The sequence below is a fragment of the Heliangelus exortis genome, unplaced genomic scaffold (assembly GCF_036169615.1).
Source record: "Heliangelus exortis unplaced genomic scaffold, bHelExo1.hap1 Scaffold_99, whole genome shotgun sequence".
Lineage (NCBI taxonomy): Eukaryota > Metazoa > Chordata > Aves > Apodiformes > Trochilidae > Heliangelus > Heliangelus exortis.
Genome location: NW_027286015.1, coordinates 1 through 27,263, shown reverse-complemented (window position 1 = coordinate 27,263; position 27,263 = coordinate 1). Strand labels below are relative to the sequence as shown.

The 27,263-nt window shown below is 48.6% G+C and overlaps 1 protein-coding gene across 2 annotated transcripts; it reads left to right on the top strand.

The window, feature by feature from the left end:
- Nucleotides 1–25,322, top strand: CALU (calumenin). 2 transcript variants are annotated; one of them, XM_071732856.1, is made up of 7 exons: nt 1–116; nt 7,676–7,914; nt 18,438–18,631; nt 22,966–23,132; nt 23,208–23,268; nt 24,905–25,104; nt 25,201–25,322. In XM_071732856.1, the coding sequence occupies exons 2-7, from the start codon at nt 7,694–7,696 to the stop codon at nt 25,303–25,305; spliced, it is 948 nt and encodes a 315-aa protein (XP_071588957.1). In that variant the 5' UTR covers nt 1–116; nt 7,676–7,693; the 3' UTR covers nt 25,306–25,322. The 2 variants fall into 2 exon arrangements, with proteins under 2 accessions (XP_071588957.1, XP_071588958.1); XM_071732857.1 differs by lacking the exon at nt 18,438–18,631 and adding an exon at nt 18,186–18,379.
- Nucleotides 25,323–27,263: the final 1,941 nt, after the last annotated feature.

The window sequence follows — 27,263 nt, the reverse complement described above, 5'->3', positions numbered from 1 at the left end:
GCCGCGTTCTGATTGGCTGTCGCTCCGGGCGCGCGGGGGGCCGTGCGGCGTGGCGCCGCGCCGACTTCCGGTCGGGCGAGCTGCTGAGGCGAGCGGGCGAGCGGCGGCGGCTCCCGGTGAGGCTGCGGGAACCGGGGGGGAACCGGGGGAAACCGAGGGGAACCGGAGGGCCCGGAGCGGCGGGGAGGGCTCCGGGGATCGAGGGGAGGCCCCGGGGAAACGGGGGGAAGCGGCCGGTGCCGCTCCGCAGCCTGGCAGCGGCTCTCTGAGGCACCGGGCCTGGTCGCCATGGCAACCGGGGGCTCGGAGCGGGGGGGGGGGGGAGCGGCGGGAGAAGCGTTTGGGGGTCCCTGAGGGGACTGGAGGGGTTGGGGGGGTCACCCCAGCGCTCTGGGCCTCTTCGGGGAGCTTGAACGCCGGTCCCGGGCTTCGGGTTCCCGAGAGCCCCCGGTGAGCGGCGGCGCTGGGGCAGAAATCGCCGCTTCCCCCCCGGGGCTTGCGGTAAAATCCCCGCAGCCCAGCGGGGAGGGCTCGGGAGTGACCCCTGGGGGGGGCAGGAGGGGACCCAGCACCCAACCCAGCCCCGAGCTCTGGCTCCGAATCCCCTCCGGTTCCACCTGAGGGGCGGCCCGGGGGCTCCTGGCCTGGGGATGAAGCCCCCGGAAAGCCCCGAACGGGACAAATCCCCCGGTTCTGGGGGGATGGAGGTGCCCGGGGGGTTCTGTCTGGGCAGGCTCCTTCCCAAGGAGTTTCTGGATCCCTTTCCCAAGGGATCTGCCGGGATTGTCCCCCCCAAACCCAGCCTGGTGCTGAGTTCCAGCTTCCCCCCTCAGCACTGCTGGGAAAACAACGGGAATCTCGGCTTCCTCCGTGGACAGCCTTCCAAAAGCAGCCAGAATCCCAAATTCCCCAGCAATATCCTGCAAACCCAACCAGAATCCCAAATTCTCCATCAGTATCTCTGTAAACCCAACCAAAATCCCAACTTCCCCATCAGTATCTCTCCAAATCCAACCAGAATCTGGAATTCCCTCATCAAAATCTCTCCAAAACCAACCAAAATCCCAATTTCCCCATCAATATCTCTCCAATCCCACCCAGAATCCTAAAATCCCCATCAATATCTCTCCAAATCCAACCAAAATCCTGAATTCCCCCATGAATATCTCTAAAACCCCACCCAAAATCCCAAATCCTCCATCAATATCTCCCCAAACCCACCCAAAATCCCAAATTCCCCATCAATACCTCTCCAAATCCAACCAGAATCCCAAATTTCCCCATCAATGTCTCTCTAAACTCAACCAGAATCCCAAATTCCCCATCATTATCTCTCAAAAAACAACCAAAATCCCAACTTTCCCATCAATATCTCTCCAATCCCACCCAGAATCCCAAATTCCCCATCAATATCTCTCCAAATTCAAGCAAAATCCCAAATCCTCCATCAATATCCTGCAAACCCAACCAGAATCCGAATCTTTTTCCTCAATATCTCCCCAAACCCACCCAAAATCCCAAATTTCCCATCAATATTTCTCCAAACCCACCCAAAATCCCAAAACTCCTCATCAGTATCTCCCCAAATCCAACCAAAATCCCCAATTTCCCATCATTTTCTCCCCAAACCCACCCAAAATCCCAAATTTCCCATCAATATTTCTCCAAATCCACCCAAAATCCCAAATTTCCCCATCAATATCTCTAAACCCACCCAAAATCCCAAAATTCCCCATCAATATCTTCCCAAATCCAACCAAAATCCCCAATTTCCCATCATTTTCTCCCCAAACCCACCCAAAATCCCAAATTCTCCATCAATATCTCTAAACCCACCCAAAATCCTAATTTTCCCATCAATATCTCTCTAAAACACCCAAAATCCAAAATTTCCCATCTTTTCTCCCCAAACCCACCCAAAATCCTCAATTTCCCATAATTTTCTCCCCAAACCACCCAAAATCCCCAATTTCCCACCATTTTCTCCCCAAACCCACCCCAAATCCCAACTTCCTCCCCGAGGTGACCTTTGGGGTGACCCCAATTCCCAGGAATTCTTCCCCTCTGCCCAATTCCCTGGGAATTTTTTAGGATTTCCCCCTTTTCCCTCCTTCCCTGAACCTTTGGGCTTTGGGAACAGCCCCAAACCTGCTTTTTTTTTTTTTTTTCCCTCCAAACCAGGTGAATTTCCCCAAATTTTGGGGCCCCAGGAGCAAATTCCCAGGAATTCTGGGATCTGGGGGAGCTTTTCCCAACCCCCCCCAGCAGCACCTCCCCCAAACCCCCCCCTCTTTGGGGCCTCTTTGGGGTCTCCCCATCCCTTTTCCCCCTTTCCCAACACCTTGGAGCTGAAATTCCAGGAAAAAATTGGGAAATTTCCCAGCTCCTGGGCTTGGAATTTTTTCCACGTGTCCCAGGGTTGCATCAGAGCTGGATGGGAATCAAAAAATTTACATTTTTGAGGTTTTTTTTTTCATTTTTTCCCATTTTTCAGGGAGCACCCAACCCCCCCCACAGGGGTCTCAACCCTTCAGCTCCTTTCCCGGGCTGGAATTCTGCAGATTTCTCCTCAAATCCTTCTCAAAATGATGGAAAATGGGATTTATCCGTCGATTATCCCAAAAAAATTCCCTTTTTTTTTTTTTTTTTTGGGGTAATTAATCCCCAAATGGCTCCTGCACCAGCCCCCAATTCCCACCCCCTTTCCCTTTTTTTTTTTTTCCCTTTTTCCCCTTTTTTTTCCCCTCCTCAGGACCCTCCCAGAGCTCTGACATCATTTTTGACTCTTTCCCTGCCAGCCCTGACCCCAATTCCAACTTTTTTCACCTCTTTTGGGGATAAAACTCAGCTCGGAGCAGCCCCTCCCCCCCCCCTGCTGCTCCCACTCTGCTGCCCAAATATTCCTTTTTTTTTATTATTTTCCCCATTCCAGTCAAACCCTCACCTCCGGGCACCTCACTCCTCTTTCCTTTAATCTGATTTGTAAAATATTCTTTATTTAGTATCGGTATTTATTTAGTTTGGTTTGGTGTGGTTTGGTTTGGTTTATTTTCTTTTGGGTTTTTTTAATTTGATTTTGGTTTTGATTTTGGTTTTTTATTTTATTTATTTTATTTTTTATTTCATTGTGTTTTATTATGTTTTGTTTTTCTATTTTGCTTTGGTTTATTTGTTTTATTTTATTTTTTAAAGTTTTTATTTTATTTTATCTTATTTTGGTTTATTTTGGTTTATTTTATTTTGATTTATCTTATTTTGGTTTATTTTGGTTTATTTTTTTAATTTTATTTTGTTTTATTTTGTTTTAATTTTCTTTTATTTTCTTTTATTTTCTTTTATTTTCTTTTATTTTCTTTTATTTTCTTTTATTTTCTTTTATTTTCTTTTATTTTCTTCTATTTTGTTTTATTTTTCTTTTATTTTCTTTTATTTTCTTTTATTTTCTTTTATTTTCTTTTATTTTCTTTTATTTTCTTTTATTTTGTTTTATTATTTTGTTTTATTATTTTGTTTTATTATTTTGTTTTATTATTTTGTTTTATTATTTTGTTTTATTATTTTGTTTTATTATTTTGTTTTATTATTTTGTTTTATTATTTTGTTTTATTATTTTGTTTTATTATTTTGTTTTATTATTTTGTTTTATTATTTTGTTTTATTATTTTGTTATGTCTTATTTTGTTATGTCTTATTTTGTTATTTTATTTTATTTTATTTTATCTTATTTTATTTTATTTCATTTTTCAATTTAATTTAATTTTATTTATTTTATTTGTATTCATCTCCCCCCTCCCTTCCTCCTGTTGCTCCTTTCACTCCCTTGAACCACTCTGGAGGGAAAAAAAAATTCCATTTTCAGGCCCTTTTTTCAGGTCTCTGTCTGCAGGGAGGCAACGGGGAAGCCTGAGGAAACCTCTCTGCTAATTTAAACCAATTCAAATTAAATTAAATCAATTCAAATTAAATTCAATTAATTCAAATTAATTCAAATCCTAATTAATTTCCCTAATTAATAGTTTGGGGGGGGTGGTGTTTTCCTGCCTCTTGGGCACTGCAGCTCCTGTGGTTTTGGGGATTTTGGGGGCAGCACCTTCAGGAAAGGGAATTTTGGCCCCATCCTAATTTTTTTCTTGGATTGATGCCCCCTTGGCCCTAGAAATTCAGCTCTTCATTATTTCTCCTTTTTTCCCCCTGATAATTGGGGTTAATTCAAGGGGTTTTGCCCTGATAATCCACACCCCTTCCCTTTACACCCTTTAAATTCACATTAATTCAGGTTTTTGCCCTCAAAATCCAAATTAATCCAAAAATTTGGGTTTATAATCCACATTAATCCATCATTTTGCCCGGGTGATCAAAATTAATTCAGTTTTTTCCCTTTAAATTCACATTAATTCAGATTTTTACCCTCATAATCCAAATTAATCCATCATTTTGCCCGGGTGATCAAAATTAAATCATTTTTTTACCCTTTAAATTCACATTAATTCAGATTTTTACCCTCATAATCCAAATTAATCCATTATTTTGCCCAGGTGATCAAAATTAATACAGTTTTTTTCCCTTTAAATTCACATTAATTCAGATTTTTACCCTCATAATCCAAATTAATCCATTATTTTGCCCAGGTGATCAAAATTAATACAGTTTTTTTCCCTTTAAATTCACATTAATTCAGATTTTTTCCCTTATAATCCAAATTAATGCATCATTTTGCCCGGGTGATCAAAATTAATTCAGGTTTTTTCCCTTTAGATTCACATTAATTTGGGTTTTTGCCCTTAAAATCCACATTAATCCAAAAATTTGCTTTTATAATCCACATTAATCCATCATTTTGCCCGGGTGATCAAAATTAATTCAGTTTTTTCCCTTTAAATTCACATTAATTCAGATTTTGCCCTTTAAATTCACATTAATTCAGATTTTTTCCCTTATAATCCAAATTAATCCATCATTTTGCCTATGTGATCAAAATTAATTCAGGTTTTTTCCCTTTAGATTCACATTAATTCATGTTTTTGCTCTCAAAATCCGAATAATTAAAAAATTTGGGTTTATAATCCACATTAATCCACCTTCTTGCTTTTATAATCCAAATTAATCCATCATTTTGCCCGGGTGATCAAAATTAATACAGTTTTTTCCCTTTAAATTCACATTAATTCAGATTTTTGCCCTCATAATCCACATTAATCCATCATTTTGCCCAGGTGATCAAAATTAATTCAGGTTTTTTCCCTTTAGATTCACATTAATTTGGGTTTTTGCCCTTAAAATCCACATTAATCCAAAAATTTGCTTTTATAATCCACATTAATCCATCATTTTGCCTATGTGATCAAAATTAAATCATTTTTTTGTCCTTTAAATTCACATTAATTCAGATTTTTGCCCTCATAATCCAAATTAATCCATTATTTTGCCCGGGTGATCAAAATTAATTCAGGTTTTTTCCCTTTAGATTCACATTAATTCATGTTTTTGCTCTCAAAATCCAAATAATTAAAAAATTTGGGTTTATAATCCACATTAATCCACCTTCTTGCTTTTATAATCCAAATTAATTCATCATTTTGCCCGGGTGATCAAAATTAATTCAGGTTTTTTCCCTTTAAATTCACATTAATTTGGGTTTTTGCCCTCAAAATCCACATTAATCCAAAAATTTGCTTTTATAATCCACATTAATCCATCATTTTGCCTGTGTGATCAAAATTAATACAGTTTTTTCCCTTTAAATTCACATTAATTCAGATTTTTGCCCTCATAATCCACATTAATCCATCATTTTGCCCAGATAATCCACATTTATACAGTTTTTTGCACTTTAAATTCACATTAATTCAGGTTTTTGCCCTCAAAATCCACATTAATCCATCATTTTGCTTTTATAATCCACATTAATCAAACATTTTATCCTGATAATCACTATTAATCCATCATTTTGCCCAGGTGATCCAAATTAATTCAGTTTTTTGCCCTTTAAATTCACATTAATTCAGATTTTTGCCCTCATAATCCACATTATTCCACTATTTTGCTTTTCTAATCCACGTGAATCCATCATGTTGCCCAGATAATCCACATTCATTAATTTTTTTCCCTGATAATCCACATTATTTCCTCATTTTGCTCTGACAATCCACATTAATCCATTTTTTCTCTGATAAATCCTCAATTAATGTGATTTATCCCCAATAACCCACATTAGTTCATCATTTTCCTCTGATAATCCACATTAATTCAACTTCTCTCCTCTGATACTCTACATTAGTCCATTTGTTCTCTGATAAATCCCACTATTTCATCATTTTGCCCTGATAAATCCCACTAATTGAGGCTTTATCCCTGATAACCCACATTATTTCATCATTTTCCTCTGATAATCCACATTAATTCCTCTTTTCTTCTCTGATACTCAACATTAATCCATTTTTTTCTCTGATAAATCCCATTAATTCAGGATTTATCCCTGATAATCCACATTATTTCCTCATTTTCCTCTGACAATCCACATTAATCCATTTTTTCTCTGATAAATCCTCAATTAATGTGATTTATCCCCGATAACCCACATTATTTCATCATTTTTTTCTGACAATCCACATTAATTCCTCTTTTCTTCTCTGATACTCAACGTTAATCCATTTTTTTCTCTGATAAATCCCATTAATTCAGGATTTATCCCTGATACCCCACATTATTTCATCATTTTCCTCTGATACTCCACATTAATTCAACTTTTTTTCTCTGACAATCCACATTAATACATTTTTCTTCTCAGATAAATCACATTATTTCATCATTTTCCTCTGATAATCCACATTAATTCCTCTTTTCTGCTCTGATACTCAACATAAATCCATTTTTTCCTCAGATAAATCCCATTAATTGAGGATTTAGCCCTGATAACCCACATTATTTCATCATTTTCCTCTGATAATCCACATTAATCCATTTTTTCTCTGATAAATCCTCAATTAATGTGATTTATCCCTGATAACCCACATTATTTGCTCATTTTCCTCTGATAATCCACATTAATTTCTCTTTTCTGCTCTGATACTCTACAGTAATCCATTTTTTCCTCAGATAAATCCCATTAATTCAGGATTTATCCCTGATACCCCACATTATTTCATCATTTTTTTCTGATACTCCACATTAATTCAACTTTTTTTCTCTGACAATCCACATTAATACTTTTTTCTTCTATGGTAAATCACATTATTTCATCATTTTCCTCTGATAATCCACATCAATTCCTCTTTTCTTCTCTGATACTCAACATTAATCCATTTTTTCCTCAGATAAATCCCATTAATTGAGGCTTTATCCCTGATAACCCACGTTGTTTCCTCATTTTTCCCCGATAACCCACACCAATTCCATTTTTTCCCCCGACAACCCCCATCAACCCCTTTTTCCTCCTCCAAACCCCATTAACTCACCATTTAACCCTTACAAATCCCATTCCTTTTCCATCCACCCCTGCCAGCCCCCATTTATTTCCCTTTTTTCCCCCCGGATCCCCCTCCCCACACCCCGGATTAACCCTTTCCTCCCCGTTTCCCCACGGGACTCGCCGGGTTGTTTTTCCCGCCCTCCCGCGGCACCGGGGTTGGTTCCAGCTCCTCATTTCCCTTTCCCCTCTCTGCCTCTCGTCCTTCAGGGGCGTCAGGGCCACACCATGAGCACCCCCCAGCTCCTCCTCTGCCTCTCCCTCTCCGTGCTCTGCATCTCCCCCAAACCCACGGAGCGGAAGGACCGGGTGCACCACGACCCCCAGCTCAGCGACAAACCCCACGACGACGCCCAGAGCTTCGACTACGACCACGACGCCTTCCTGGGGGCTGAGGAGGCCAAAACCTTCGACCAGCTCACCCCAGAGGAGAGCAAGGAGAGGCTGGGGTAAGGGGCAACCAACACCCCCCTGTAGGGCCACCCCCTGGCACTCCCATCCCCCCCCTATTCCTTCCTTCTGGGGAAACGCACGCGGGGGCGCGTTGGATACCGGCGTCTCCTTGATCTTTCCTTCTCCCTCAAAACCTCATTTTTCCCATCTAAAAGATACACAGTGACCTAAATTGAGGTGAAGGACTTCTGGGGACCTTGCTCTCAGCCCTCAAGGTCATCATTGAGTGATCTCAGCACCAAACCCTCCCCAGAAAGGAAAAAAAACCCACGGCGCTGGTGTTGTGTTGGCTGCCAACATCTCCTTGATCTTCCCCTCTCCCTCAAAACCTCATTTTTCCCATCTAAAAGATACACAGTGACCTAAATTGAGGTGAAGGACTTCTGGGGACCTTGCTCTCAGCCCTCAAGGTCATCACTGAGTCTTCCTCAGCACCAAATCCTCCCCAAAAATGACAAAAACCCCACGGTGCTGGCGTTGTGTTGGCCGCCAACATCTTGATCTTTCCCTGTCCCTCAAAACCTCATTTTTCTCATCTAAAAGATACACACTGACAGAAATGTAGGTGATAAACTTCTGGAGACCTTGCTCTCAGCCCACAAGGTCATCATTGAGTCTTCCTCAGCACCAAACCCTCCCCAAAAATGACAAAAAAATACGTGGTTGACGTCGTGTTGGCCGCCAACACCTTCTTGATTTTCCCCTTCCCCTCAAAACCTCATTTTTCTCATCTAAAAAACATCCAGCAACATAAATTAGGTGACAGAGTTCTGGGGACCTTGCTCAGCCCATAAAGTCTCCACTGGGTGATCTCAGCACCAAATCCTCATCAAAAATGACCAAAAAAATACAGGGTTGACGTGTTGGCCACCAACATCTCCTCCATCTTCCCCTCTCCCTCAAAACCTCATTTTTCTCATCTAAAAAATATCCAGTGACACAAATTGAGGTGCCAGACTTCTGGAGACCTTGCTCTCAGCCCTCAAGGTCATCATTGAGTGACCTCAGCACCAAACCTCACCAAAAATGACAAAAATAACGGGGTTGACGTCGTCTTGGCCGCCAACATCTCCTTGATCTTCCCTTGTCCCTCAAAACCTCATTTTTCTCATCTAAAGTCTAACCAGCAGCACAAATTGAGGTGATAAACTTCTGGGGACCTTGCTCTCTGCCATCAAGGTCACCACTGAGTGATCTCAGCACCAAATCCTCCCCAAAAATGACAGAAAACCACGGCGCTGGTGTTGTGTTGGCCGCCAACATCTCCTTGATCTTTCCCTCTCCCTCAAAACCTCATTTTTCCCATCTAAAAGATACACAGTGACCTAAATTGAGGTGGAGGACTTCTGGGCACCTTGCTCTCAGCCCTCAAGGTCATCATTGAGTGATCTCAGCACCAAATCCTCACCAACAATGACCAAAAAATGGGGTTGACGTTGTCTTGGCCACCAACATCTCCTTGATCTTCCCCTCTCCCTCAAAACCTCATGGTTTTTTGTCTAAAATATATCCAGTGACACAAATTGAGGTGAAGGACTTCTGGAGACCTTGCTCTCAGCCCACAAGGTCATCACTGAGTCTTCCTCAGCACCAAACCCTCCCCAAAAAAAAATACGTGGTTGACGTCGTGTTGGCCGCCAACACCTTCTTGATTTTCCCCTTCCCCTCAAAACCTCATTTTTCTCATCTAAAAAACATCCAGCAACATAAATTAGGTGACAGAGTTCTGGGGACCTTGCTCAGCCCATAAAGTCTCCACTGAGTGATCTCAGCACCAAATCCTCACCAACAATGACCAAAAAAGCACAAGGTTGACGTGTTGGCCGCCAACATCTCCTCCATCTTCCCCTCTCCGTCAAAACCTCATGGTTTTTTATCTCAAAAATATCCAGTGACACCAATTTAGGTGACAGACTTCTGGGGACCTTGCTCTCAGCCCATGAAGTCCCCACTGAGTGATCTCAGCACCAAATCCTCCCCAAAAATGACAAAAAACCCCACGGCGCTGGCGTTGCATTGGCCGCCAACATCTTGATCTTTCCCTGTCCCTCAAAACCTCATTTTTCCCATATAAAAGATACACAGTGACATAAATTGAGGGGACAGACTTCTGGAGATCTTGCTCTCATCCCTCAAGGTCCCCACGGAGTGACCTCAGCACCAAATCCTCCCCAAAAATGACAAAAATAACGGGGTTGGGGTCATGTTGGCCGCCAACACCTCCTCGATGCCCTTCAGGTAGACCCCAAAACCTCATTTTTCTCATCTAAAACACATCCAGCAGCACAAATTGAGGTGACAAACTTCTGGGGACCTTGCTCTCATCCCTCAAGGTCCCCACGGAGTGACCTCAGCACCAAATCCTCCCCAAAAATGATAAAAATAATGGGGTTGGGGTCGTCTTGGCCGCCGGCATCTCCGTAGACCCCCAAAACCTCATTTTTCTCACCCAAAACTTACCCAACAACCCACATTTAGGTGCCAGACTTCTGGGGACCTTGCTCTCAGCCCTCAAGGTCCCCACGGAGTGACCTCAGCACCAAACCCTTCCAAAAATGACAAAAAAAATGGGGTTGGGGTCGTGTTGGCCGCCGACATCTCCGTAGACCTCCAAAACCTCATTTTTTTCATCAAAAAGATATTCAGCAGTGTAAATTTAGGTGACAAACTTCTGGAGTCCTTGCTCTCAGCCCACAGGGTCATTATTGAGTCCTTTCTCAGCACCAAACCCTCCCCAAAAATGACAAAAATAACGGGGTTGGGGTCATCTTGGCCGCCAACATCTCCTCGATGCCCTTCAGGTAGACCCCAAAACCTCATTTTTCTCACCCAAAACTTACCCAACAACCCACATTTAGGTGACAGACTTCTGGGGACCTTGCTCTCATCCCTCAAGGTCCCCACGGAGTGACCTCAGCACCAAATCCTCCCCAAAAATGACAAAAATAACGGGGTTGGGGTCATCTTTTCCACCGACATCTCCGTAGACCCCCAAAACCTCATTTTTCTCACCCAAAACTTACCCAACAACCCACATTTAGGTGCCAGACTTCTGGGGACCTTGCTCTCATCCCTCAAGGTCCCCACGGAGTGACCTCAGCACCAAACCCTCCCAAAAATGACAAAAATAACGGGGATGGGGTCGTGTTGGCCGCCAACATCTCCGTAGACCCCAAAACCTCATTTTTCTCATCTAAAACACATCCAGCAGCACAAATTGAGGTGACAAACTTCTGGGGACCTTGCTCTCATCCCTCAAGGTCCCCACGGAGTGACCTCAGCACCAAACCCTCCCCAAAAATGACAAAAATAACAGGGTCGGGGTCATGTTGGCCGCCGACATCTCCGTAGACCCCCAAAACCTCATTTTTCTCACCCAAAACTTACCCAACAACCCACATTTAGGTGCCAAACTTCTGGGGACCTTGCTCTCAGCCCACAAGGTCCCCACGGAGTGACCTCAGCACCAAACCCTCCCCAAAAATGACAAAAAAAATGGGGTTGGGGTCATCTTGGCCGCCAACATCTCCTCGATGCCCTTCAGGTAGACCCCAAAACCTCATTTTTCTCACCCAAAACTTACCCAACAACCCACATTTAGGTGCCAGACTTCTGGGGACCTTGCTCTCAGCCCACGAGGTCCCCACGGAGTGACCTCAGCACCCAACCCTCCCCAACCTGACACCACCCCCAACCCCAACCCCTTTTCCCTTCGCCGCGCTCCAACCCGCCCCGCGGCCCCTCGTTCTCTGCCAGATTCCTGCCACCTTCTCCTCCCTGCTCGAGGAGCAGCTGCTGGAGTTGGCAAAAACAGAAAATCTCCTGAGAATTGGAACATTTGCCTCAGCTCTTGGCCACCTGTGGGCTCCCCGGCAGCAGCTGCTGTCACAGTTGTTCTCCTCGGGCTTAGGAAGGCTTAAAGCTCAGGTCCAGCCCCCACCAGGCATTTTTCAGAGGCTCTGCAGGAGTTTTGGAGAGTTTTAAAAAAGGTTTTGGGAGACTTTTGAGAGGCTTTTTGGGGAGTTTTGAGGGATGAATCCCCCACCTGGCAACTCCCTGCTGATCTCGGGCTCTCCCTTGGGATCTTCCTCGAGGTGTCCGTGGGGCAAATGCCCATTAACCCTTCAGCTTTCTCCTTGTTTCTGGTTTTTTGGGGGACAAAAACCTGGTGCTGCTGCCTCTTTTCTGTCTCTTCCCCTCTGGATGGGCTTTGCCCCCCAGCTTGGAGCTTGGCCTCACCCTGGTGAGCTTGGTCTTGCTCTTGGGATGCTCCTCATCCTCCAAATTGCCCAAAAAAGCTTCAGTTTTGTCAATTTTGTTTGGTTTTAGAGGCAGAAAGCTGGTGGTGCTGCCTCTTTTCTGCCTCTTTGCCTCTTTTCTGCCTCCTCCTTCCTGGCTGGTCTTTGCCTCAACCCTGGTGAGCTTGGTCTTGCTCTTGGGATGCTCCTCATCCTCCAAATTGCCAAAAAATGCTGCAGTTTTGTCAATTTTGTTTGGTTTTGGAGGCAGAAAGCTGGTGCTGCTGCCTCTTTTCTGCCTCTTTGCCTCTTTTCTGCCTCCTCCTGCCTGGTGTTTGCCCCACCCTGGTGACCTTGCTCTTGGGATGCTCCTCAAGATCCCCATGGCCCAAATTTCCCCTAAATGTTCCAGCTTTGTCTGCTTTCCTGGTTTTTGGAGACAAAAAGTTGGGGGTGCTGCCTCTTCACCCCTGGATGGGCTTTGCCCCCCAGCTTGGAGCTTGGCCTCACCCTGGTGAGCTTGGTCTTGCTCTTGGGATGCTCCTCATCCTCCAAATTGCCCAAAAAAGCTTCAGTTTTGTCAATTTTGTTTGGTTTTAGAGTCAGAAAGCTGGTGCTGCTGCCTTTTTTCTGTCTCTTTGCCTCTTTTCTGCCTCCTCCTGCCTGGCTGGTCTTTTTCTCACCCTGATGAGCTTGGTCTTGCTCTTGGGATGCTCCTCAAGATCCTCATGGCCCAAATTGCCCAAAAATGCTGCAGTTTTGTCCATTTTCTTTGGTTTTGGAGGCAGAAAGCTGGTGCTGCTGCCTCTTTTCTGTCTCTTTGCCTCTTTTCTGCCTCCTCTGCCTGGCTGGTCTTTGCCTCAACCCTGGTGAGCTTGGTCTTGGGATGTTCCTCATGCTCCAAATTGCCCAAAAATGCTGCAATTTTGTCCATTTTGTTTGGTTTTAGAGGCAGAAAGCTGGTGCTGCTGCCTTTTTTCTGCCTCTTTGCCTCTTTTCTGCCTCCTCCTGCCTGGTCTTTGCCCCACCCTGATGATCTTGGTCTTGCTCTTGGGATGCTCCTCAAGATCCCCATGGTCCAAATTTCCCCTAAATGTTCCAGCTTTGTCCATTTTTCTGTTTTTTTTGATACAAAAACCTCTCAGTGCTCCCTCTTTGCTGCCTCCTCCCCCCTGCTTGCTCCTTGCCCCCCACTTCCCCCCCTCACTCCCTGCCCCCTGGAGTTCCCCCTTGGTGAAAACTGCTAAACCCCATGAAAATGGAGAGGGATTTTTTTTTTTTTTTTTTTTTAGGGGGGGGTCTCCCTGGTGAGGAGGAGCAGGTGGGTGCAGGGGGGGCCTCTCCACCCCCTCTCTGGTGTTGGTAATTCCATTGTTCAGTCCTTTTGTTATCTGCTGGCAGCAGCCAGGGGCTGCTCAGACTTTCCACTGAGCCCCTGACATCACCCACTTCTTTTTTTCTTTTTTTTTATTATTATTATTATTATTATTTTTCATTCATTTTCTGAGCAGTCCCCTCCCCGCTGCCTTTCCTGACCAAGTGATGATTCTTGTGGCTCAGAATTCCAACCCCTGGGTTTTGTGGTTCCTGCCCTGGCTTTGGAACTCAGCCCCAGAGCCATGGGAGGAGCTGGAACCTTCCCCAAAGGCAATTAACAGCTGCTCCCTCATTAACCCTCTGCTGCACAGAGCTCCTGCTGCTCCTGCTGGGAAGGAGGGATGGAAAGGGGAAAAAAAAAAAAAAAATGGGGGGGGGAAAGGAGTGGGAAATGGTAAAGGAAAAAAAAAAAAAAATGGAGAGGGGCCAAAAATCTGGAAGCAAAAAATTTGAAAGCAAAAAGGTTAAAGTGTAAAAGGTTAAAAGAATGAGAAAGTGTAAAGGAGGGGGAAATGTAAAGGAGGAGTAGAGGAGGAAAAAGTAGAGGAAAAGAGGGGGGGAAAATGTGAAGGAGGAAAAAAGGTAAAGGAGGAAAAGAGGAGGAAAAAATGTAAAGGAGAAAAAAATTAAAGGAGGAAAAGAGGAAAAATGTAGAGGAGGAAAAAAATTAAAGGAGGAAAAGAGGAGGAAAAAATTAAAGGAGGAAAAGAGGAGGAAAAAAATTAAAGGAGGAAAAGAGGAAAAAATTAAAGGAGGAAAAGAGGAGGAAAAAATTAAAGGGGGAAAAAATTAAAGGAGGAAAAGAGGAGGAAAAAAATTAAAGGAGGAAAAGAGGAGGAAAAAATTAAAGGAGGAAAAAATTAAAGGAGGAAAAGAGGAGGAAAAAAATTAAAGGAGGAAAAAATTAAAGGAGGAAAAGAGGAGGAAAAAATGTAAAGGAGAAAAAAACTAAAGGAGGAAAAGAGGAGGAAAAAATTAAAGGAGGAAAAAATTAAAGGAGGAAAAGAGGAGGAAAAAATTAAAGGAGGAAAAGAGGAGGAAAAAATGTAAAGGTGAAAAAAATTAAAGGAGGAAAAGAGGAGGAAAAAATGTAGAGGAGGAAAAAAAGGAGGAAAAGAGGAGGAAAAAATGTAAAGGAAAAGAGGAGGAAAAACTGTAAAGGAGGAAAAAATGTAAAGGAGGAAAAGAGGAGAAAAAAATGTAAAGGAAGAAAAAAATTGAAGGAGCAAAAAGTTTAAAGGACCAAAAATTGGAGAGAAAAGTTTAAAAGAGAAATTGAAAGGAGGCAAAAATATAAAGGAGCAAAAAATTGTAAAGAGAAAAAAGTGTAAAGGAGATAAAATGTAAAGGAGTAAAAAATTAAAAAGAGAAAAAATACAAGGAGCAAAAAATGTAAAGGAAAAAAAATAAAGGAGTAAAAAATCAGAGGAGCAAAAAGCTGAAAGGAGCAGAAAGATCAAAAGAGCAGAATTTTAAAGGAGCAAAAATTTTAAAGGGGCAAAACCAGAGGAGCAAAAAGTTTTAAAAGAGAAAAAAATGTAAAGGGGCAAAAATGTAACAGAGGGAAAAATGTAAAGGAGGGAAAGCTGTAAAAGAGAAAAAAATCAGAAGAATTTAAAAGAGAAAAATATGAAGGAGAAAAGAGTGGAAAGGAGAAAAAAAATGGGAGAAAAAATTGAACAAAAAATTTCACCAAACAATTGAAGGCACCAAAAAATTGCAGAAAACAAAAGAGCAGAGGCCAAAAAACCCAAAGAGGAGGAGGAGGAGAGGCAGAGCTGGGGTCTCTCAGCACCCACTGAGACCCATAACCCCAAAAAGAGGGAATATTTGGGATATTGCTGGGAAAGCTCTGCACAGCTCATCCCACCAGGGCCTGGATGGGGTGGTGCTTTTTTTTTGCTTTTTTTTTCCCCTTTTTTCCCCTTCAGGCTCTTTGGGAGCTTTGGCTGCTCCCCTGGGGGTGATTCCCAACCCCAACTTCCTGAAACCCCTCTTGGGTTTCACCTCCCAACCTCCTGCCAAGAGGAAAACCCCATCCCAACCCCAACCAACCCCATCCCAACCCCAACCAACCCCATCCCAATCCCATCCCAACCCCATCCCAACCCCATCCCAACCCCTTTCCCACCGCACTCCCCCCTGTGCCCCGGGGCCAACGTTTGCCCTGGGCCTTCCTCCTCCTCCTCCTGCTCTTCCTCCTCCTCCTCTTCCTCCTCCTGCCTCCCCCTCCTCCTCCTCCTCCTCTTCTTCTTCCTCCTCCTCCACCTCTTCCTCCTCTTCCTCCTCCTCTTCTTCCTCCTCCTCCTTCTCCTCCTGCTCTTCCTCCTCCTCCTCCTCTTCTTCGTCCTCCTCCTCCTCCTGCTCTTCCTCCTCCTCCTCCTCCTTCCTCCTTCTCCTCCTCCTCTTCTTCGTCCTCCTTCTCCTCCTCCTCCTGCTCTTCCTCCTCCTCCTCCTCCTCCTCTTCTTCGTCCTCCTCCTCCTCTTCCTCTTCTTCCTCCTTCTCCTCCTCCTCCTCCTCCTTCTCCTCCCCCCTCAGAGTAACCCCGGAGGATTCCCCAGCCCCCCCTGTCCCTGCAGCCCCCCCACATTCCTCCCCCCCCGCCTCTTCCTCGCAGCTGCTGCTAAAAATAAGAGGAGCAGGCACGGGGCGGGTTGGCTCCCAACCCTGCTCCTGGGCTCCCAACCCTGCTCCTGGGCTCCCAACCCTGCTCCTGGGCTCCCAACCCTGCTCCTGGGATCCCAACCCTGCTCCTGGGCTCCCAGCCCTGCTCCTGGGCTCCCAACCCTGCTCCTGGGCTCCCAACCCTGCTCCTGGGATCCCAACCCTGCTCCTGGGATCCCAACCCTGCTCCTGGGATCCCAACCCTGCTCCTGGGCTCCCAACCCTGCTCCTGGGCTCCCAACCCTGCTCCTGGGATCCCAACCCTGCTCCTGGGCTCCCAACCCTGCTCCTGGGCTCCCAACCCTGCTCCTGGGATCCCACCTCAGCTTCTCTTCCGGGGCCTTTTTTAATTCTTAGGCTTTTGGGGGGCTGGGGAAGGTGAGGTTTTGGGGCTCAGGACACCCGGGTGGCTCCCACTGCACCACTGGGAGCTTCCCAAGGCCTTGAACCGACGTGGGGGCTCCTGAGGCAGCTGCTCCCTGAGGAATCTGGGATCTGGGGGGGCTTGGAGGGACCTGGGCTGGTGGGAGAGCTCTGAGAGGTCTGGGGTTGGACTTGGAAGAGTTGGACTGGATGATCTTCACTTTGGGACCCAAAACCCTAATCCTGAAGAATCCAGAACCTGGTGGGGGTTGGAGGGATCTGGGCTGGTGGGAGAGGTCTGAGATGTCTGGTAGTTGGACTTGGGAAGAGTTGGACTTGGTGTTGGTTGGATTTGGTGATGGTTGGACTTGGAAAGAGTTGGACTGGATGATCTTCAAAGGTCTTTCTCCAACCCAGAATCCTAATCCTGAAGAATCCAGAACTTGGGGGGGGTTGGAGGGATCTGGGCTGATGGGAGAGGTCTGGGGTTGGATTTGGTAAGAGTTGGACATGGTGATGGTTGGACTTGGTGTTGGTTGGACTTGGTGTTGGTTGGACTTGGTGTTGGTTGGACTGCACGATCTTCAAGATCTTCCTCCAACCCAGACATTTCAGTGACTCCAAGATGTCCCTTCCCATGAGCAGAGGGGTTGGAACCAGGTGATCCCAAAGGTCCCTTCCAACCCAAACCCTTCTTGGGGCACCTCAAGAGTGGGCGAGCGAGCGGGTGTTTGGGTGGCCAAACCCTACGGGGGTTTCCTGGGCCTGGTTGGCCAGGAGATAATAATGAGATAATAATCATCATCCAGTGATTGGTGATGATGGTGATGGTGGTGATGATTGTGATGATGATGGTGAGATCATCATCATCCCAATGATTGGTGATGGTGATGATGGTGATGTTGATGATGATGATGATTATGATGATGGTGATGATGAGATCATCATCATCATCCCAATGATTGGTGATGATGATGATGATGATGATGATGATGATGATGATGATGATGATGATGATGATGATGATATCATCATCATCCCAATGATTGGTGATGGTGATGATGGTGATGATGATGATTATGATGGTGATGTTGATGGTAATGATGATGATGATGATGATGTTGTTGATGATGATGATGATGGTGATGTTGATGATGTGGGTGATGATGATGATGATGATGATGATGGTGATGTTGATGTTGATGATGAGGTCATCATCATCATCCCAATAATTGGTGATGGTGATGATGATGATGATGATAATGCTGATAATGATGATGGTGAGATCATCATCATCCCAATGATTGGTGATGGTGATGATGGTGATGGTGATGTTGATGATGATGATGATGTGGGTGATGATGTTGATGATGATGATGATGATGTTGATGATGATGATGTGGATGATGATGATGATATCATCATCATCCCAATGATTGGTGATGGTGATGATGATGATGGTGATGATGTGGGTGATGTTGATGATGATGATGATGATGATGATGTCCCTCAACTCCCTCCACCACCCCCACCACCCGGCGCCACCCGAGCCCCTCCCATTCCACCTTTTTTTTTTTTTGTTCCCCTCCTAACTTCTCCCGGGTCTCTCTACGTTCCCCAACAGCAAGATCGTAAGTAAAATAGACGAGGACAAGGACGGGTTGGTGACTGTGGAGGAGCTGAAGGATTGGATCAAATTTGCCCAAAAACGTTGGATCTACGAGGACGTAGAGCGGCAGTGGAAAGGCCACGACCTCAATGAGGACGGGCTGGTTTCCTGGGAGGAATATAAAAACGCCACCTACGGCTACATCTTAGGTAGGTGTGGGGGCCCAGCAGGCTGGGGGGCTTGAACCTTCCTGTTTTGTTTTTGTAGAGTGATGGTAGATAAGATAGACACGGATAAGGATGGGTTGGTGACGGAGGGGGAGCTGAAAGCCTGGATTAAGAAGGCCCAGAAGAAATACGTGTATGAGAGTGTGGAACGGCAGTGGCAGGAGTTTGACACCAACCAAGATGGCCTCATCTCCTGGGATGAGTACAGGAACGTCACCTATGGCACCTACCTGGGTAAGGGGTGAGCTGACCCCGTGGTGGTGGGCTCTCTCCTCAATAAAGCAGAGCGGACCCTTCCCCCCTCAAAAAAAAAAAAAAAAAAAAAAGACTGAAAAAAAAAAAAAAAGCCAAAAAAAGCCAAAAAAAAAACCAAAAAAACGGCTCCCGAGTTGAGTCCCGGTGGTGCTGAGCCTTGGAAGGAGAGGCCCTGGCTGGAGAACCTCCTGACCCTCCTGGGTAAGGGGTGAGCTGACCCCGTGGTGGTGGGCTCTCTCCTCAATAAAGCAGAGTGGACCCCTCCCCCCTCAAAAAAAAAAAAAACAAAACACAACCGAAAAAAAAAAAAAAAAAAAAAAAAGCCAACGCTGACCCCAAAAAACCCAAAAAAAACGGCTCCCGAGTTGAGTCCCAGTGATGCTGAGCCTTGGAAGGAGAGGCCCTGGCTGGAGAACCTCCTGACCCTCCTGGGTAAGGGGTGAGCTGACCCCGTGGTGGTGGGCTCTCTCCTCAATAAAGCAGAGCGGACCCTTCCCCCCTCAAAAAAAAAAAAAAAAAAAAGACCGAAAAAAAAAAAAAAAAAAAAAAAGCCAACGCTGACCCCCAAAAAAAAACCAAAAAAATGGCTCCCGAGTTGAGTCCTGGTGGTGCTGAGCCTTGGAAGGAGAGGCCCTGGCTGGAGAACCTCCTGACTCTGCTTTATTGATGTTCCTCCTGCTGCAAATCAGCTCCAAAACTCATCATGAGCCCTGGTGGGGTTCAGACCTTCAGGGCTGAGGCTTTGGGGTTGAACCCCAAGCCCTGGAAGGAGAGGCCCTGGCTGGATGGAGAACCTCCTGACTCTGCTTTATTGATGTTCCTTCTGCTGCAAATCAGCTCCAAACCTGATCATTGCCCTGGTGGGGTTTAGACCCACGGGGCTGAGGCTTTGGGGTTGGACCCTGAGCCCTGGAAGGAGAGGCCCTGGGTGGAGAACCTCCTGCCTCTGCTTTATTGATGTTCCTTCTGCTGCAAAGCAGCTCCAAACCTGATCATGAGCCCTGGTGGGGTTCAGACCTTCAGGGCTGAGGCTTTGGGGTTGGACCCCGAGGTCCCTTCCAACCCAGCCTTGATTCTGTGACTGATTTATGGCTTTTTTTTTTTGCCCCTTACATCTTAATTTTCCATCCCTTGGTGGTGTTTGGTGTCTGCAGAGGGACCCGGGGCTCTCCAAGCCACTTTTTTTTTTTTTTTTTTAATTTTTTTCTGGCTGGCTGCACCCTCCACCCTCCCTAAACCCCTGAAGATGATTTAAGAAGGAATTTTTCTTCCCAGCTGTGTGTAACCTGGAGGTAACTTCAGAGCTGGGAGGTTGTAACCCCCGAGGAGAACCCCAGGAGCCAGGGAAGAAGAAGCTCCTCTGGGGTTAAGAGGTTGGAGAAGCTGTGGCTGCTCCCTCCTCCTCCTCCTGGCACGCTGACATTTATGGTGTGATGAGCTACAGCTCCCAAGCATGAAATCCACTTGGATTTACTAAATATTTCCAAAAATAGTCAAATGTTTGGAAGAGGAACCTGTGGAGGCCCTCGGGCTCTTGGTTTCAAAGAGGGAGAAGTGATGGGAGGGGGGGGGAGAACATCCACACCCCATCTCCCCCCCCAGCTCCCAGGGGTGGTCTTGGATAATGATTCCTTAAGGAATGGGATTGGGGAGGTCCTGGGGGGTCTGCAGGCTCAGAGCCAACTTTGGAAAAGGGGGAGAGGATGATCCTGGAAAGGGAGGAGAGGTCCCAGGAGGGAGAGGGAAGGAGCTGGGATGGGAGAAGGGGACATGGGAGGGGGAGAAGGGAATCTGGGAAAGGGGAAGAGGATCTGGAGAGGGGAAGAGGATCTGGGAGAGGGAGAAGGGAATCTGGGAGAGAGAGAAGGGAATCTGGGAGAGGGGAAGAGGATCTGGAGAGGGGAAGAGGATCTGGGAGAGGGAGAAGGGAATCTGGGAGAAAAGGGAATCTGGGAGAGGGAGAAGGGAATCTGGGAGAGGGGAGGAGGTGGTTTAGGAGGGAGAGGAGAGATGATAGAGGGGGAGAAGAGGTCCTGGGAGGGGGAGAAGGGGATCTGGGAAGGGGGGAAAAAGGATCCAGGAGGGGGAGGAGAGTTCTGAAGGGGGAGAGGAGGATCTAAGAGGGGGAGAGATGATCCTAAGAGGGGGAGAAGAGGATCCAGGAGGGGGAGAGGAGGATCTAGGAGTGGGAGAGGTGATCCTAGGAGGGGGAGAAGAGGATCTGGAGAAGTGGAGAAGAAAAGGAGAGTTTTTCTCCCACTTTTTGGGGTTTCTGCCTGGTGGGTGTGGGCTCTTTCCAGCCCAAACCCTTGATGAGCAAAGGGTTCCTGCAGCAGAGCAGGAGGTGCCTGCCCACCCCCAGCAGCTCCTCAGCCTTTACTCCACGCTCCCTTCTTCAGGAATCCTCAGCTCCTCCTGGAAATGCTGCTGGAGAACTTGGGATCCCAGCCAGGAGACCCAGGGTGGGTTCAGAACTTCCCTCACCCACCCAGGGAGGAGCTGAGGAACCCCCCCTGCCCAGCCTGGCAAAGCAAGAGGTGGCTTTTTGGCTTTTTGCTCAGTGACCTCTTCTTTTCTTTTTTTGTCTTTTTTTTCCTTTTTTTCTTTTCCTTTTTTTTTTCTTTTTTTCTTTTTTTTTTTTTTCCTTTTTTTTTTCCTTTTTTTTCAGGGTGGTTTTTGAGGTTTTCTCGGTGGTTTTCTGAAGGTGGAGCAGCTGGGGTGAGGGTTGAGATCTTGGAGGGGAAGGAGGGAGGTGACAGCCAAGAGGTTTCCTTTGTTGAAGTGAAAAAACAGGCTGGGGAAAAAAAAAAAAAAAAAAAAAAAAGAAAAAAGAAGATTTTAGGCTTGAAAAGAGCCCAACCCCCTCAGCTTGCAGCAAGGGGGAGGAGTGGGTGCAGTTCCTCAGCCCCACAGGAGGGGTTGGAGCTCGGGGGGGTCTCCTTGGATCGAGGTTCCCACCCCCCCACCAACCACTCAGGGACCCAACCCCAAAGTGGGGTTTGGGTTTTTTTGGGTGGGTTTAACCCTTTTTGGAACCCGGGCTCCCCCAGTTCCGAACTGGGCTGACCCCCAGGAAATGAAATCATTTTGTAGAGCCCCAAACTTCTCCTCCCTCACCCCGGGGGCCAAACTGAGCCCAAAATGAGGAAACTTCATCCCCGGGAGGTGACTTCAGGTGACACCTCAGGGCTTGGCTGGGCTCTCATCCCCCTCAGAGCCTTTTCTTCTGCATTTCCCCCACCCCAAAGCCCCGGGGGCTGGGTCCCCCCACCCTTTTTTTTCTGCTGGGCCACCCAGAGCCCACCTCAGCCACGTCCTGGGGCTTATCTGGAGCTGTCACCGGGGCTTTATCGAGTGGCCTTGTGTGCCCAGATGTCCCCTCCCCTCCTGCCCAGCCTTTGAAGCCACCCCAGCACCACAGCCCCGGATCCTCTTACACATTCTGCTCCAGAAATAGCTCAGGCTGAGCCCTCCTGGCCCAAAAAAAACCTCTGAGGTCTGGGGGCTGGGGATGGCTGGTGGGGGGGGGGGTGTCCCAGGGCTCCTGGCACCTCCTCCTCCTCATCTTCATCCTGCTGGCACAGGCAGGGGACAACCAGGGGCTGAGGTGCAGGGGGCTGTTGGGAGGGGGGGTTGGGTTGGGTTGGGAAATTTGGGGTTGGGTTTAGGAAGTTGAGGTTGGGTTTAGGAGGTTGGGGTTGGGTTTAGGAAGTTGAGATTGGGTTGAGGAAGTTGAGGTTGGGTTAAGGAGGTTGGGTTAAGGTGCTTGAGGTTGGGTTGAGATTAAGGTTGGCTTGAGGAGGTTGAGGTTGGGTTGAGTTTGAGGTGCTTGAGGTTGAGTTGAGGTTGGGCTTGGACTTAGGTGGAGGTTGAGAAGGTTGAGGTGGGATTTAATTTGAGGTTGAGGAGATTGAGGCGCCTGAGGTTTGAGTTAAGGAGGTTGGGGTTGGATTGAGATGGTTCAGGTTGAGGTTGAGGAGGTTGAGGTTGTGGTTATGGCTGTGGTTGGATTGAGGTGGTTGAGGTTGGATTGAGGTTGTGGTTGTGGTTGAGATTGTGGTTGAGGTTGTGGTTGGGGTGGTTGTGGTTGTGGTTGGATTGAGGTGGTTGTGGTTGAGGTTGTGGTTGAGGTGGTTGAGGTTGGGGTTGGATTGAGGTGGTTGAGGTTGAGGTGAAGCAGTTGAAGGTTGGGCTGAGGAGGTTGAAGGCCGAGTTGAGGTCGGGTTGAAGAGGTTGAGGTGGGGTCAGTGATGCCCCAGGGGCCTCTGCCCCCTCCCCCACTCACCCCCCGTGCCACCTCTTCCCCTCCCCAGATGACCCCGACCCCGACGACGGCTTCAACTACAAACAGATGATGGTGCGGGACGAGCGGCGCTTCAAGATGGCCGACAAGGACGGGGACCTCACGGCCACCAAGGAGGAGTTCACAGCCTTCCTCCACCCCGAGGAGTACGACTACATGAAGGACATCGTGGTGCAGGTGGGTGGCCCCGCCGGGGACGTGGCGGCAGCGGGGACCCCGCGGGCGGGACCCTCACCGTGGCTTCTGCTCCAGGAAACCATGGAGGACATCGACAAGAACGGGGACGGCTTCATCGACCTGGAGGAGTACATAGGTCAGTGGCCCCATGGCCCCTCCCGTCCTGCTCTGGGGCTTGGGTCATCTCCATGAAATTCCCACCTGGGATCTGTCCCCACTCCCACTCAAGATCTGTCCCCTCCTGGGACCTGTCCCCACCCCCACCTTGGACCTGTCCCCACTCCCACCCCAGATCTGTCCCCACTCCCACCTGAGATCTCTCCCCACCTCCATCTGGGATCTGTCCCCACTCTCCCCTGGGATCTGTCCCCACCCCAGATCTGTCCCCACTTGGGATCTGTCTGTCCCCACCCCCACCTGGGACCTGTCCCCACTCCCACCTGGGATCTGTCCCCACCCCAGATCTGTCCCCACTCCCCTGGGGTCTCTCAGGCTCCATCCCAACGCCCTGGGGTGCTCAGGGGGGACCTCCCAGAGCCCTGGGGAACCTTTGGCATCTCCATGGGTTGGTTGGGTTGGGTTGGGTTGGGTTGGGTTGGGTTGGGTTGGGTTGGTGGTGACAGTCATGGGGGGGTGGTGGCCATGGGTGGCAGTGACCATGGTGGTGACGTGGGGTGGTAGCAACTATGGGCAGTGGTGGCCTTGGGTTGGTGGCTGTGAGGTGGTGGCAACCATGGGGTGGTGGCAACCATGGGGTGGTGGCAACCATAGGGTGGTAGCAGCCATTGGGTGGTGACAACCATGGGGTGGTGGTGACTGTGGGGTGGTGACACCCATGGGGTGGTGGTGACCATGGGCTGATGGTGACCCTGGGTCATGGTGTCCATTGGTTGGTTGTGACCAGGGGGTGGTGATGACCATGGCTTGGTGACACCCATGGGTTGGTGATGACCATGAGCTGATGGTGACCCTGGGTCATGGTGTCCCTGGGTTGGTGACACCCATGGGTTGGTGATGACCAGAGGGTGGTGGTGATCATGGAGGTGATGACCATGGTGGTGGTGACCAGGGGGTGGTGATGACCATGGCTTGGTCCATGGGTTGGTGACATCCATGGGTTGGTGACATCCATGGGTTGGTGACATCCATGGGTTGGTTCTGACCATGAGCTGATGGTGACCCTGGGTCATGGAGTCCATGAATTGGTGATGACCATGGGTGGTGGTGATCATGAAGGTGATGACCATGGGTGGTGGTGACCAGAGGGTGGTGACACCCATGAGTTTGTTCTGACCATGGGCTAATGGTGACCCTGGGTCATGGTGTCCATGGGTTGGTGACACCCATGGGTTGGTGACATCCATGGGTTGGTTCTGACCCTACCTAATGGTGACCCTGGGTCATGGTGTCCATGGGTTGGTGACCCCCATGGGTTGGTGATGGCCACGGGGTCATGGTGTCCATGGGTTGGTGACCCCCATGGGTTGGTGACACCCATGGGTTGGTGATGACCACGGGGTCATGGTGTCCATGGGTTGGTGACCCCCATGGGTTGGTGACCCCCACGGGTTGGCGATGACCGTGGGGTCATGGTGTCCATGGCTTGGTGACACCCACGGGTTGGTGACCCCCATGAATTGGTGACCCCCACGGGTTGGTGACCCCCACGGGTTGGCGATGACCGTTGGGTCATGGTGTCCACGGGTTGGTGACGACCCCGTCTGGGTGGCCCCCGTGGTGCGTTGGTGGCCACGGCCCTTTCCTGCCGGCAGGGGACATGTACAGCCAGGACGGGGAGGCGGAGGAGCCCGAGTGGGTGCGGACGGAGCGGGAGCAATTCCTGGAATTCCGCGACAAAAACCGGGACGGGAAGATGGACAAAGAGGAGACCAAGGACTGGATCCTCCCCTCCGACTACGACCACGCCGAGGCCGAGGCCCGGCACCTCGTCTACGAGTCTGACCAGAACAAGGTCACCCCCCTTCCCCTCCCCCTCCCAAAAAATCCCCCTCCCCCCCCAAAAAAACCCAAATTCGGACCCTTTTCTCTGTTTTCCCCCCAATTCCAGGACGGGAAGTTGACCAAAGAGGAGATCGTGGAGAAGTACGACCTCTTCGTGGGCAGCCAGGCCACGGATTTTGGGGAGGCTTTGGTGCGACACGATGAATTTTAAAAAAAAAAAAAACCCCACCCCAAAAAAAAAAAAACCCCAAATTCCACCCCTTCCCCCCCCCCCCAAAAAAAAAAAAAAAAAAAAAACGGTTTTGGGTTTTTTTTTTTTTTTTTGACGTAATTTATTTTTTAACGTTTCCGGGCTCGTGGCAACTGGAGATGAGGTGACCCCAACCGTGAGGTGACCCCACTCTGCCCGTCCTGCCCGTGGGGACACCCAACCCCCCACCCGCGTGGCCTTTTTAGTGTTTGGGGTTTTTTTTTTTTTTTTTTGGGTCGATTGCCACCGGTTTGGGCAATTTCAGTGAATTCTTTGGGATTTTTGGGATCTTCCGCACGGGTTTGGGGTCTGATGAGGGGGTGAAGAAGCTGAGGGGGGGGGGGAAGAAATGGGGACAACCCCACCCCCAATCCCAATCCCCCCCCCACCCCCTCCCCCACCTCCAAAAATCCCCAAATTCCGGCAAAATCCCTGAAAATTGGGAGCGATTTGGTAAAAAGTGAAAAAAGAAAAAAATCCCAAATGAAGCCAGGGAACAAAACTCTGGGGTGGGGGCGTGGAATTCCCAGCCAGGGGCCTCTCCCCCCCCTTTCCCAGCCCAATTAATTAATGGAGAATTAATCAATTCCTTAATTAACCCACGAAGTGGTTGGGGGGGGGGGGGGGGTTGGGGAGGGCGACGCTGCCAACCCCTCACTCAAAAAGTGCCTTGAACCCACCCAAAAATGGGTGCTGGGAGGGAGAGCAGTGACCCCCCCCCTCCCCCCACCCCGGGGACTCTTCATGATGATGATTAATTAATTCTTAATGACTTTTAATTATTTTTATCCTTCCCTCCCCCCCCCCCTTTCATGCAGTCAGACACTAAATTCTGTTCCCCCTCCCCCCCCCCCTCCTCCACCATCGTTGTAATTCCCCGGGGGTGACGTCACGGTGACGTCATCATGACGTCATCGCCAGCCCTTGGGTGTGGGGGGGGCTCCGGGGGGGCTCAATAAATCTGTTTACATTCACCCCAGAGATTGTGTCGGGGGCTTTACTGGGGGGGCTCAGACCCACGGGTGGCACCACTGGGCTATACTGGGCAGCACTGGTCTGTACTGGGGTGTACAGGGTCACACTGGGCAGCACTGGTCTGTACTGGGGTGTACAGGGTCACACTGGGCAGCACTGGTCTGTACTGGGGAGTACAGGGTCAGCACTGGTTTGTACTGGTCTGTACTGGGGTGTTAAGGGTGACACTGGACAGCACTGGTGTGTACTGGGCTGTACTGGGGAGTACAGGATCACATTGGTCTGTACTGGGCCATACTGGGGTGTACAGGGTGATACTGGTCTGTACTGGGCTATACTGGGGTGTACAGGGTCACACTGGTCAGCACTGGTCTGTACTGGGGTGTAAAGGGTCACACTGGGCAGCACTGGTGTGTACTGGGCTATACTGGGTTGTACAGTGTTGCACTGGTCTGTACTGAGCTATACTGGGGAGTACAGGGTCACACTGGTCTGTACTGGGCCATACTGGGGTGTACCGGGTCACACTGGGCAGCACTGGTCCATACTGGGCAGCACTTGTCTGTACTGGACCATACTGGGGTCTGTACTGGGCCATACTGGGGTGTGTACTGGTCCATACTGGTCTGCACTGGACCATACTGGTCTGTACTGGTCCATACTGGGTCCCTGTGCCCCATCAGTGGGTTCCAGAGTGAACGTTCCCAACACGTGACCTTTGGGGGGGGGAGGGGAGGGACAGAACCTCCGGGGGGGCACTGGGAGCACTGGGGGGGGCACTGGGAGCACTGGGGGGGCACTGGGAGCACTGGGGGGGGACCCCAAGGACCCCGAGGGACACAAAGGGGGGGGGGGGGCGGTTGCCAGGAGCCACCCCCGGAGTTTGGTGGCCCCGGGGACCCCCCCATCCCCCCCCCCCCGTGGGTGGCCCCGGGCTCGGTCAA